Here is a 14,120-nt window from a genome sequence, read left to right as displayed (position 1 = left end):
AGGTCAATGACAGCAGACGACTCTCTCACTGCCCTGACCGTCGGTGGTGACAACACCTTGCTAGCGCACACAAAAGAATATGTACGTGCAGAAGTTGCTCGATAGCTTTTATGTCTATCGTATCTGCCGACCACCGAAGTACCAACGAAGTACCTTACGCCGACCATGAGACAGGCTATGGGGAAGCAGGTTACTGAGGCGTTGCCACTGCCGACGTCTGCCCTTTTTAGCCGACACCTGCAGCCGCGCCACTGACTGATGCGGCTACCACAGCAACGCCTCTACGTCGTCTGCCATTGTATACCCCGTCACCTGTGCGACTGTCCACCATGCCGTTTCCAGCTACACAGCAACCCTTCAGAAATCTCTGGCACACTGCTGACAACTGGCTCATTTTCTACTTTTGCGGAATTCCCGGACTTGTTCTACGTCTATGTCATCGGTGCTTCGCAGCAGACCCGGAGGCACTAATTATCCTGACTGCTCGTTTCGGCCTCCATACAGCGCGCCTCACTTGCCATCTGAGGTATACGAACGCGACGAGCGAACTGCTGCTGGTACCCGAACCTCCACTCCTTGACGTTTTTCATCCCGCTCACACTTCACAATGGAGTTTATTAACGACACCTGGTAGTAGGCAGACAGCCGCTACAGAAAAATACTCGAACAGGCTCAGCGTGCACAGCTTGCGCACACCACTCAAGCTTCACACTCAGATGGTCTCTTGTGATTGCCTTGCGAATTCACCGCTACAATATAACCAACCATGTATAAAAAACCTCATTGCAGCTATTTGAGTCTAACTCTGCCACAAAAGCGTACATAAAAGTGTCATCTATCCAACATGACGTTTCGGTTACGTTCAGGTCCGACGCGCGATGGAAGCATCGACTGTGATGGGGCGCCTTGGAACCGTCGAGGAAGCAGCCCGTGCCATCGCTTTTCTGGCTTCGGACGATGCCTCCTTCATCACAGGCCACTCACTGCCTGTTGACGGCGGTAGTCTCCTAATCGGAACCCTAAATACAAACGATCTGGTGCCAGCTCACAAAATGTAAATGCCTCTCTAGTGAAATTCGCAGCTCAAGAGCAGCATTCTTTGCATTGTCTTCGTGTGCTGAGTAATAAAGTTTGCTCCCATTTATATACCTCTCGTAATATTATCGTTCAATGCTGAAAATTTCAACTATAACTGTTATCGAAGCTCACCAGTGGTAAAGGTGCAGCCCCCATCAGTGCGAAATGTCGAAAGAATTGGATGGCCACAACGACTGCATCGTGTGGTCGGAAGCGAGCTTAAACGGCATTTTATAACGCCAGCTACGCTTCCGTCCTTATCACGTAGGGCCGTTTTTCTGCATCACGTGTGGGCCATACAATTCTCTAAAACACTAAAATACGTAGTCGCTGCTTGTGAAGGCGTCTTGTATGGTGGGTTCAGAGCCGCATCAGAGTCCGATATAAGCCACCACATGTGGCCACAACACAGGAAAATAAACTGGGTGAATCTTGTGTAGTGAAGCTTAGAACCGCCAAGCAACGATTGGCTATGATTCGCGTGTGCAGCATACCTTTTTCTAAAGGCGATTTCTGCCAGTGCATGAGGCTGCAATGATCGCGAAGTAGCACTAATGGCTCACTCAGACCTTTGCCCGTGCATGCTACCGTACTAATAACGCGTTTCTTTCGCAGAAACTAATATGCTGTCTAACCCAATACTACCCCAAAGTTAGGGTTGCCTGCTTCCGAAATTCCAGTTACCCACCCTAGCCCCAATTTTTTAACAAACGTTATGTATTCTTTTGAGAAAGGTATCAGACTTTTGGCAGTGTAAACATGATTTTGTTGTTAGAACTGCTGAATGTTTGCTGATTTCAGTGTAACCTATTCAAAATTTTCATTTTGGTCCTCACACCTAGTTGCTACAGAAATCTCAAAATAAACACACATTCATTTATCAGATAACTAAGCAGGTTTTGTTTTGTCGCCTAGAAGTACTTGGCTCATACCCACAAGGGAATCGGCCAAACTATACCTTATAACGTAAATGTTGTCAAAGCATTATGTCGGACCTTCTCAATCTCTTCGTCTTTCGCGGGCACAAAGCACATTGTCCACTGCATGGCTACTCCCCAAGCGATGAATACATTGCCATTGAGAGTTTTACCCACTTGAGAAGGTGCTACCTGCATCCACGCGAGCCATCTTCACACAGTCCATAGAAAGTGCCTCTTTGCATTCGTCAACAATGAGAGTAAATCACTCATCGCTCTTCAGGATATTAGAAGAACCGTCATAAGGCGCTGGTAATGAAGTTCGAGTAACATTGTGACGGATTAAGACATTGCTGGTATGAAGTATAGATGGGCTCATTCATATAAACAGTCTTGTAATCACAACGAAGTGGTGGTGATACAGTAGCTATATTAGTTTGCCGGTGCTTGGCTTTAGAAGTATGCCTTAGTCTTTGAAGCGCAGAACTCACCGGGTACGCGGAATGTCAAGCCGGAAACCTGCTTTGTGGATGAGAATTATGTAGCTTCTTCCGCCGCGACGCGCAGACCTAGTTGGACAGAAAACAGGCGCTCTGTCCATAGGATTGTTGAGTCTTGAGCATGCAGCGATGCCTTCAATTTAAGGTCGAAACGTTCTACCATGCCATCCAAACTCAGGTGTTAAGGGCCACTCACCAGGTTTGACAATTTTGAGCTGACAAGCGCAACGCATGCATGAGGCGTTCACGATAACGTGTGCCAAAGTTTGCAACGCTACGTGCCACGAAAATGTGTCAAATTTTAAGATGAACGCTGACCCCCCTTCTTTTTTGCGGGTGCGCGCCTGGATGATGAGTGCATGACGTGCGCGTATGAATGGCCCTACGTACACGGCAATGCAGTGACATTGGTCCTCTACGTATACTATCGTGCTATGACGTTTCCAGCAGTGGCATGTGACATGGTGAAAGTTATTAAACACGACACGCGTAGTTTATGTATTTGGTGCTTGGTGACATTAATAAATCCCTAAATAAATGAGAAGTCATAAGAGAATGTGAGCATTATTTTTTTATTTTTCCCCGTGAAGTCAACGATATGTGGGGCTAATGTGCCGGCGTTTCGCATGCGCTCCTGTCCCCCCGGTCAGCGCATCGAGCAGACGATAGCCGCGGAACACTCCTATACATTCGCGCACTCATTGTGTTAATCTATTTTACCGCGTCCAAGCCACCGTTTCCAAACCATCCCGCAGAAACAGGCAGTAGACTTCAAAACAACTCTGGTCAACAACAACAACAAAATTCCGCCATATCCACGAAGTGAATGATGATGAGTGGGCGAAGCTCCGGAGGTAAACCTGGTAAACCATGAATCCTCTGTACATTTTGCCCACTCGATTTTATTACATTGCTCCCCCTAGCGTACGTCGCCGCACTAAATCGAACGATTGCCTTCAACCAATGACACGCGCCATATGTGACATCATTCCTATTTTATAAGATCTCGCGTCTTTCATCAACTACAAGTACCGCTTTCTAGTTTATAACATCTTGCATCTTTTCATCATCAGCTACAAGTACCACCATCTAGTAAACACTACAAGAACTAAACGAGAGGTGGCTACATACAGGAGACGGTACCGCCATCTAGTGAACACTGCAAGAACTAAACTAGAGGTGGCTACATGGATGGATGGATGGATGTGGCTGTACCCTTTAGATCGGGTGGCGGCTAACGCCACCTAGCCGTAATACTTAGTGAACTGACCATTACATTTATCTTTTTTTTCCCTTTAAATAATGAAGTTGAGGATTCGTACTTCGCAGTGAAGGGTTTAATTTTCACTCGTGCCTTGACTTTAGCCACCAATCAGATAACCTCCTTCTAGTTAAGTCTACCCGCTTAAAGTCTATTTTGCCCTCGCTGTCCCTAAATCCCAGTGATTTGAAGAACTCTGCGCCATCATCCTGAACTATAGGGTGAAGCCCTTTACAAAACATTATCAAGTGTTCGGCAGTTTCTTCTTCCTCTCCACACGTGCTGCATACTGTGTCGACCCCTTCGTATTTGGCCCGATATGTCTTGGTTCACAGTACTCCCGTCCTGGCTTCAAACAGTAGAGAACTACCCCGAGTATTATCATAGATCCTTTCCTTGGCGATTTCCTGCTTAAAAGTTCGATAGATCTCTAGTGCGGACTTCTTAATCATGCCCATTCTCCACATGTCAGTCTCCGTTTCCTTCACTTTTTTTTAACCGATAGTTCTTTTTGGTTTGGCCACCTGCTGTTTTCTAAGTATTTACCAGTCAACTTCCTGGTTCGCTTCCTCCATTTTGTATCGACATTCTTCATGCACAAGTAGCTGAAAACCTTCCTAGCCCAACGCTCTTCCCCCATTTCTCTCAATCGCTTCTCAAATTTTATCTTGCTGCTAGCTTCCCTGCCCTCAAATGATGTCCATCCCATATCACCTTTTACTCCCTGATTTGGTGTATTCCCGTGAGCTCCTAAAGCAAGCCTACCTATTCCACGTTGCTTAATTTCTAATCTTGCTTGAACTTCTGATCTCATGCACAAGACCGCATTGCTGAACGTCAGCCCAGGAACCATGACCCCTTTCCATATTCCTCTCACAACATCATACCTATTGTAATTCCACAGTGCCCTATTTTTCATGACTGCTGCATTCCTGTTACCTTTAGTCGTCACGTATATTTCGTGTTCCCTCAGATACTCGGTCCCATTGCTTATCCATACGCCCAGATATTTGTATTTATCTGTTATCTCCAGCATGACCTCCTGTATTCTAAGCTCACTACCTTCGTTGTCATTGAAAATCATGACTGCTGATTTTTTCCTACAGAATCTAAAATCTAACCTATCTCCCTCATTACCGCAGATGTCCATCAATCTCTGCAAATCTTCCTTGTTGTTGGCCATTAGCACTATATCATCTGCGTACATTAATGCTGGTAGTGCCTGATCAATAAGTTTTCCTTGTTTGACTTAAGAGAGGTTGAAGCCCAGTCCACTTCCCTCTAATTTTGTCTCTAATTCTTGTAGGTACATCATGAATAATAAGGGTGACAGGGGGCACCCCTGCCTAAGCCCCCGTTTTACCTCTGCAGGCTTGGATACCTGTTTTTCCCACTTTATAACTACCTTGTTACCTTTATAGACACCCTTTAAAAGATTAGTGACTACATGTTCCACGCCTAGTGTGTCCAGTATTTCCCACAATTCCTCTTGAACCACGCTATCGTACGCTCCCTTGAAATCCAAAAATGCTAGCCATGCTAGCCACAGAACCTGTGTTCTTTTTCTGCCATTTCGATGCACTGCGTCAGTGAGAACAGATTGTCTTCCAACCTCCTGTGTTTCCGAAACCCATTCTGCAGTTCCCACAGCACCCCCTCATCCTCTATCCACGCCTGCAGTCTTTCCTTTATAATCTGCATCGCCAGCCTGTAGACCACTGATGTCACTGTTATAGGATGGTAGTTGTTTATGTCAGCTTTGTCCCCCTTTCCTTTATAGATCATGCTTATCCTGCTAAGTTTCCATCCATCGGGAACTTCGCCATCGATTATCATTGTACTCACTGCCTCTCTCAAAGCCTGCTTAGACTTCGGACCTAATGTTTTTATCAGCCTAATTGGAATGCCATCTGGGCCTGTTGATGTACTACTAGGAACCCTTTTCTCAGCCCTTTCCCACTCTTGTTGTGAAAATGGAGCCATTGCACCACTTGATTCGTCTTTGTCTATTGTGGTGCATAAAGTACTTCTTTGTTGAAATTTTTCTGTCACCCTTGTTCTTATATATTCAATAGCTTCGTCCCCTTCTAGCCTAGCACCTTGGGCTGTAGTTATAAAGTTCTGCTCTAGGCTCGTCTCTTTTCTTAAAGAGTTTAGATGGTTCCAAAATTTCGCAGCTGCCTTTCTATCTTTTTTATGTACTTCTGCCAGCCACTGAGCTCCCTTCCTTCTAATCTTTTCATTGATAAGAAGGGATCCATCCCTTCTACTGCTTAGAAAGGTTGCCCATTTTCTTTCCACATCATCTGTCGGTTCACCCCGCTGCTTAGCATGTCTGTGTTCCCTAGAGGCTTCCTGACGTTTTGCCAAGGCTCTCTTAACTTCCTCATCCCACCAACTTTTGGGTTTGTGTCTTCTTTTCCGGGGTGACTTGTCACGCGTCTTAGCAAGCTCTATCTCAAAGAGTCTAATTAGATTCGTGTATGTCCACACTGTCTTATTATCCTCCGTGATTACTTTCTCAATTTGTTTAGTGGCTATTTCAATTTGCCTTTCTGGATAAAAATTTTCCTGTAGTTGCTCATCTAGTCTGCTTCCCACTTTCACTGCTCTTCCAAAACTTAGCTTGATACGTTTGTGATCGCTACCCAGACTTCTGGAGCCACCTTCATCTATGTGCATTTCCCTGAGCTTATCATACATCCTATGTGACATCAGTGCATAATCTATCGTCGACTGAAGCCTTCCTACCTCCCATGTTATTTGCCCTTCACACTTCTCGGTACTGTTGCAAATGATCAAATCAAGCCTTTCACACATATCCATGATCATTTTGCCTGTCGGGTCGGTATAACCATCTATATCTTCTATGTGCGCATTCATGTTTCCTAGTATAATTATCTCGCACTCTCTTCCTAACTCCTGAATGTCCTTTGATATACACTCTACCATTGCCTGGTTTTCCTTTCTGGCCTTTGCTCCCGTCCACAAGTACACGAAACCAAGGAGTGTCATTTGACCTGCCACTTTCCCTTTTAGCCATAAATGTTCCTTGCACTCCTGCTTGACCCTTTGCCAGTCTGTACTTTTGTGAATGAATACCCCAATACCACCCCCCTTTCTGCTGCCTTCTGTTCTATTACAATACTCCCACGCGTAGTCCGGATTGTTCGGAGGTTGTTCCATGTCCTTGAGATGTGTTTCTACAAAACCGTATACCATCGGCCTCTCTTCCCTTAGCTGTTCTTCTATCTCTTCCCACTTCAGCCTGTTCCTACCACCCTGCATGTTAATATACCCTATGTCTGAATTGGCTCGGTGCTCGTGGCTACGTCTATTTATGCCCCGGACTCTACGTATCTTAGATATTGGTGCCACTTTGGAATCGTATCTGTCCATACCACCTGTCGAAGAGTCTCCCTGGTTGTTTTCCTTGTTACTAGCTATCCTGCACCCCGAAGGGCTCGCTTGCCCCCCAAAAAAGCTACTGCGCGTCCTGCAAGTCGCCAACCCACCTCATGACCTAGCCGCCCATCGAAGTGAATTCTGTCTCGTTGAAACCCCCCCCCCCCCCCCTATGCACCTCTCTGTTTATTTCCACCACCTCAAAGCCTTTCTCTCGACTCACCCGCCATATCTCTTGGTTTGCGTTGACCACCGCTCTTTGCAGGTCGCTATCACGCACCGGTACCTCCGGTATTGTGCATATCACTACCTGCACCTTAGGAGAAGTGGCGCGCATGTCATCGACGCCTTTCGCCAGTGTAGCTGCTAGTCCTGCTGCATCTTCATTTAGGACATCGTTTAAACCGCCTGAAATTATCACGAGGTTGCGTCTATCGGCTGTCGTTTTGAGCTTTGTGCTCGCTTGCTTCATGACTGCTTCCAGCTTGCGTCCTGGGAACGCCCCTACTGCAACCCTCTTGTCACCTCTTACCCTCTCTTTGATGGCTTCTGTGCATCGATTTAAATTTGAGTCCCCGGTGATTATCACATGCTGTGACTTTTCCGCTGGAGCGTTCTGCACCTGGGGGCTACTTGCACCTGTGACGCCGGCTCTTTTGTTCCCTTCCTGCCCCACCACTACCTCGCTGAAGCTGGGCCTTGCGACAGTTGAACCGGCTAAACCTGTTTTTTCCAAGCTTGCTTGCTTTTCCTTCTCCACCTTTCTGGTTGCCGGTTCCCTACTGTTCTCTCGGTAGGTCGCTTCTTTGTTCAGCTTCGCTAGCACTTCCTCGGCGGACTTCAGTGTTTCTCCCATTGCCCTCGTTTTTTCTTGCTCTGTCGCCAACGCAGTCTCGAGTTTGGCGATTCTCATCAGCAGTTCACTCTGGGCAACCATCATTTTCTCCATTTTTTCCTCGACCTCACATTGCCTACACTTCGCGTCAGCCTCTTCTCCATCCGCTTCTATGCTTGGGTCCACTTTCAAACCCACTCCACTTCCTGAACACTTTACAGTCTTTTTAACCATGCCTTTCTGACACCAATTGTCCCTATACTCGATAATTACTAAACTCGAGCCCTGCACTACGAAAAAAAAAGAAAGTCCAAGCTCTACTACAAAAATTTGCGTGTTCAATGTACGCGCACCTCCCCAACGGGGTGGCAAAAGAAAAAAAACAAAAAAAAAATTCAAACACACACACCCGCACTAACTAATAAATACCTGGTGACTGGCCCCCGAAAAAGCCGTACCATAAAATAAGTGCTACGAAGATTTCAACCGCTGCGTTATAATTATAGAGACAAGCTCAAAACATGCAACAACACTTATCTGCGCAGTCGATCCAGAGCGCTCAAAAAACACGTCCATCCACCTTGACAGCCTGAACTGACAGCCTGAACTACATACAGGGGACGGTACCGCCATCTAGTTAACACTGCAAGAACTAAACTAGAGGTGTCTACATACAGGCTACAGGGGACGCACAGCCCACGTCCTATGGAGCTTCGCCCCTAAAAAGCGCTCACGTGCACAGGGGTTGGGCTTGTTCGGGCACGTCTTGCACACGTGACCTCGTGGTCGGATGCCGGAGAGGGTAGGGAAGACACTTGGCTTGCGAAGGCTACGCAGGGGAGTGGCAAGGGTTTCGAGCTTGCCTCCTCTCATCCTCGTTTCGCGCCGCTTCAACAAAGCAGTTTTGTCAGCTCGTAATGAACCGAGTGAAAAATGTTTGTCGCAAAAAGTGCTTCATCGGACACTCAACAACTTCCACGGTCAAACTAAAGTTTGGTATGGGGCCTGGTGAATGCTTCCTGTGTTCCACCAAGAAGGCTGGGAGGACCCGAAAGCCAAAAGAGAGAAAGTTCAAATGGTCACCCTCGCTCTGTCGATATGGTGAGTGCCACACCATAACGAGAAATACGGGTTTCAACGAGGGCCTGAGCAACAGATCAGGCAGTGTTGTTGATTAGTAACGTTGCATCAAGCCAGCGTTCGATACAAGTGAGTGCGTAACGCTAGTTCGCGAGCGGTGGTAGTGAACCCACAATAGGCACCGTTAATTCAAGTATCCAGTCTGGCTGCAGCGCCAGAATACATGGCCTAGCGAATAAAAAAGCAACCTTCACACAGCCTCAATGAAAACGGAACGCGACGCGCGCGTTTCGCGCCCTGCATCCGTCGGCGAATTGTGGACGGCATACATGGGGGTTGGGAGCACGCGTCCATTTTCTGATTGATTGATTTTTGGGGTTTAATGTCCCAAAACCACCATATGATTATGAGAGACGCCGTAGTGGAGGGCTCCGGAAATTTCGACCACCTGGGGTTCTTTAACGTGCGCCCAAATCTGAGCACACGGGCCTACAACATTTCCGCCTCCATCGGAAATGCAGGCGCCGCAGCCGGGAATCGAACCCGCCACCTGCGGGTCAGCAGCCGAGTACCTTGGCCACTAAACCACCGCGGTGGGGCAACACGATTAAGTTAGTTCATGCTGTACTGAAAATTTCATTTATCGCTGTTTTATGTGTTATTGCTTTCCTTTCGTGCCGTTTCAAGCTTTGTCAGCCTCGGTGGTACAACGGTTATGATGCTGAGCTGCTGGCTCGAAGGTCGCAGGTTCGATCGCGGTCGCATTTCGGTGAAGGCAAAATGCTAGAGGCCCGTTTATTTTGAGATGTCAGTGCACGAGTAGACGAGACGGTTGAAATTTCTGGAGCTCTTTACTATGGCATGCCTCGTAAACATATTTTGGTTCTGCCACGTAAAATACCAGATATTATGACTGCTAGAGCTTTGTATATTTCAGCGCAGTCATCCTGTCCTTCTGTAACCATTTTGAGGTAGTGTATTTCAAATTAACGTGTAGACACCAAGCGAACTACCCAGCTTGGAAATTGCTATCATTAATTCTCTTGCATATCCCATTGCGTGTTTAATTGTTTTTAAACTATGCACTAGAAACCTTATAGAGTAAACCAACAATAGGAGTATTCGATTCAGACATTTAGTTCCAGCCTTATGAAAGAACACATTGTGAAAGGACGGTGAAACATTGTGAAGGACATTGTGAAAGGACGGGAGCTATCCGCTGAGCTTCTATAATTTCTTCAAGCGTATTGTGTAGTCCTAGCTGAAGAAAAAGGTCTGTGCTAGCATACTCAGGTATTCCTATCACTTGTTTGTAGACCTTCCGGATGAGTGCAATGATTTTGTTAGTTTCAGCTTTTTGCTAGTTGTGGTATGCTGCTACATACGTTATGTGACTTATGACGAAGGCCTGAATTAGACGAATTATGTGGGTTTTTTTCATACCTCGGTGTTTATTCGTGACCCTGCAAATCAGTCTCATCGCATTCGTGACTTTGGTGTTTAGTCTGCGTATAGTCTCGCCGTTGGCACCGTTAGCCTCGATGACTAATCCCAGTGCCCGTATTTTTGGAACTGTCGGTATAGCTGTGCCCTCCTGTGTATGGATTCTAATTTTCTCATATTGCTGCTTGTTTTCTTCTGATTTGCGTGGTCTGCCTCTGATTACTGGCCTGTAGAGAAGAATTTCTGAATTCTCCGGGGAGCATGTGAGTCCTGTGCCTTCCAAGTATCACTCAACTGTTGCTATTGCTTCTTGGAGTCTCTGTTTTATGTAGCCGTCGCTGCCATCACTGATCCATATTGTGATGTCATCCGCGTAGATAGAGTGATATAAACCCGGGATTTTATTTAATTCTTTCGGTAGTCCAATCATGATTAGATTAAAGAGCATTGGCGATATTACGGAGCCCTGTGGAGTGCCTCTGCAGCCCAATTCTTGGAAATCAGATGTAAGGCCTCCTAAGCTAAGCCTTGCTTTTCTGTTGGTCAAGAAGTTTCTGACGTAATTATAGGCTCGCTCACCCATGTTTAAGCTCAATATGCAGCTGAGAATTGTTTCATGAGCTGCATTGTCAAATCTTTTCTTCAGATTTAGACCGAGTATGGCTCGTGTGGATCTTGTGGGGTAGTCTATTATTTGGTGTTTAATCTGTAGCATGGCGTCTCGGGTGGCTAGGTGACAACGGAAGCCTATCATCGTGTGTGGGTAGTACTCACCATCCTCAAGATAGTTGTTGGCTCTATTTAAAAATGCATGTTCCATTACTTTTGCTACGCAGGACGTTAATGAGATGGGTCGGAGTTTTACTTTGTTGATTGGCTTTCCAGGTTTTGGTATAAGGATTGTTCTAGCCTCTTTCCACGCGTCGGGTGTTTCTCCTTCTGTCCAACATTTGTTTATATATCCAGTTAAAAATTCTATGGATTCACTGTCCAGGTTACATAATGCTTGGTTGGTGACTCCATTGGGTGCCGGTGCTGATTTTACACTTAATTTGTGGAGCACCGCTCTATTCTCTGCTACCTCAAAGTTTTTGTCCATGTTGGGGTTGGCTTCGCCTGTATAGTTTTCTTGTTGTAGTGGCAGCGATTTTGGCATGTAGATGTTTTGTAGATCCGTCATTAGATCTTCCTCGTTTCCTTCGTATTCGCGTGTGAGACGACGGATAGTGTGTCTTTGTTCAGTTTTGGTGTTGCTGGGATCTAAAAGAAACCTTAGCAATTTCCACGTTTGTGATGTTCCAATTTGGGTGCTCATGTCCTTACATATCTCCGCCCATTGTTGCTCACACAGCTGCTTGCAGTGACTTTCAATGTCTTTATTGAGCTTTGCTATTTTTTCCGGATTGTTCTGTTGTGTCTTTGCCTCCGCCATTTGTGTTGTAACGCTTGTTTATTTCGCCACAGGTGGATTAATCTGTTATCGATGCGCTCAACTGGGATATCTGTTTCTACTTCATGTGTGGCTTTCCTGACGGTGTCTATTATGCTCTCGCACCATTGCTGGATATCGTCAGGATGTTCGGTAATCGTTTTTCTGATATCTCGAAATTTATCCCAGTCAACTAGACGTCTCGTGTTACATATGGTCGTAATCCTGCCGCTATTGGTGAATGGTACGTGTGTTTCGAGTATGCGATGGTCACTACCTAAATCATCGAATGTGTTGTGCCATGTAGCCCCCGGGGCATTCTTGGTTATTGTAAGATCCGGTGTTGTGTCTTGCTGGGTGTTTGTACCTATGCGTGTGTGTGCATGCGGGTCTGTAATCAGAGTAAGCTGTTCATCTTGTATGCTCTGCCATAACCGTTTCCCTTTGGGGGTGGTGAAACCATACCCCCATGCCTTGTGTGCGGCGTTGAAGTTCCCTGCTATGATGAGCGGGGCGGGGCGTTGCCACGGCCTGCCTAAATAGAGAGTGAAATTGTTGTCTGTAATCTGACTGACAGCTATATACGTTAAGAATAAATGTGCTGCTCCCTTTTATGTTCCTAGATAGAAGTTCTGTCATTATATGGTTGTATCCACATTCTAGATTATGGGTTCTGACCGTAATATCTCTCCTTACTAGTGTAGTGAGCGCTTTATTTCCTTCTTCACGCTCGGGACTTACTGACTGGTATCCTGGTAGTGTGGCGAGGCCATGCGTTTCTTGAAGTAAAATAACATCTGGCTTGTTACCTTATCGAATGTACTGCTGGATGACGGATTTTGTAGCCCTGAATCCTCTGCAGTTCCATTGTCTATGTGGAGTTGTCCTTTACCACGCCTCACCATCGCTGTTCGTTATTTGTGTGGGAGGCGTGAAAATAGGTGGGTGAATGAGAGGGGTTGGTGGTTTTGTGGGAGTTGCCTGCAGGGTATATGGTGCCTGCGGTTGTTGGTGAACGTTCGTGACTACACCCTGAAGGTCTGCGGATGTTTTTGCGTTGCATCCTTGTTCTAGCATTTCTACCCTGGCTGCTAGTTCCATCAGATCAACAAACGTCTTAGTGGTGGTTTTCAGGATAGATTGGAACGCAGTTAATAGCTGGTCTACTTTTTTCTCAATGTTATCCAACCTTGTTTGTTACGAGATGTTTTTTGTTTAGTGCTGGGGGATCTGTAGTTTTTGCGTTTTGGCCTTTCCTTTTACCGGAGGGGTAGTTATCTCCATGCGATCGTCGGCTATGGGTGTTTCCTCCTGCATAGCAGTATTAGTTATATTAGGGCTTCTGCTGGCTAACCTCCCTGTCCTTCCTCATTCATTTCTCCTTAGGGCTTCTGGGTTTGCCGCCTTCGCGTTCTATAGTGAGGAGTTCTATTTGAGCTTGCATCTGTTCTAACATTTCTTTCATTCGTCTGTTTTCATCTTTAAGCCGCTCTAACTCTTGACGGTTGTTATTGCTTCCGTTATTATTTTTAACCTCCTGAGGTCCCTCCTGTCGCAAGCCGCGTACTCTATCTGCCCAGTTCACCTTGTTTGCTGGTCCCTTAGACGCCAATCCCGACCTGGAACAGGGGAGGGAGTTCGCAGTGCTGTGGTTCCTTGAACCGGAGCGGGATCTTGTTTGCTGTCGTTTTCCGGGTCTCGATGTGGAGCCCTCTCGTTGACGTTCTCTTGGTGGAGATGAGCTGTGCCTTTGATGTTCTCGTAGTCTGGCCCATTGTCTCTGTTTCACAATGTAAGGTTTCTTGAACCAGGCCGTGCAGCTTTTATTGGCTGTAACGTGGTATTTTCTACAGATTTGACAACTAAGGTCGCATCTGTTGTCGTCTTTGAGGTTGTGAATGCCGCAAACAGCACAACGTTTTTCTTGGGGGTTGGGGCACACGTCACTTCTATGTCCCAGTCTGTTGCACTGCTTGCAGTAGTCAATTTGCTTGCGGTATAGCGTGCACGGTATTATTACTCCATCATAGCACACACTGGAGGGTACCTTGTTTCCACTGAAGAGCACAAGGACCGTTCTAGTATTCCCCAGTTGTTTCGCTGTGATGATGCTGGAGTTTCTTTCAGTGACAAGGGCCGCCCTAATGCTACCGGGCGTTTCTTCCAGTGGGAT

General features: G+C 46.4%; 1 protein-coding gene across 1 annotated transcript in view; it reads left to right on the top strand.

The window, feature by feature from the left end:
• LOC119168980 (3-oxoacyl-[acyl-carrier-protein] reductase FabG) overlaps nucleotides 1-1,146 on the top strand; it is a 135,294-nt gene extending 134,148 nt beyond the window's left edge. The window contains exon 9 of the mRNA XM_037420158.2: nucleotides 867-1,146. Within this exon, the coding sequence (XP_037276055.2) occupies nucleotides 867-1,058 (192 nt within the window). The 3' untranslated portion in view covers nucleotides 1,059-1,146. The remainder of the gene's footprint in view (nucleotides 1-866) is intronic.
• The last annotated feature ends 12,974 nt before the right edge of the window (nucleotides 1,147-14,120 follow it).

The sequence above is a fragment of the Rhipicephalus microplus genome, chromosome 3 (genome assembly GCF_043290135.1).
Source record: "Rhipicephalus microplus isolate Deutch F79 chromosome 3, USDA_Rmic, whole genome shotgun sequence".
Taxonomy (NCBI): Eukaryota; Metazoa; Arthropoda; class Arachnida; order Ixodida; family Ixodidae; genus Rhipicephalus; species Rhipicephalus microplus.
Note: the sequence above shows the minus strand (reverse complement) of the source record. Positions and strands in the feature narration are given on the sequence as shown.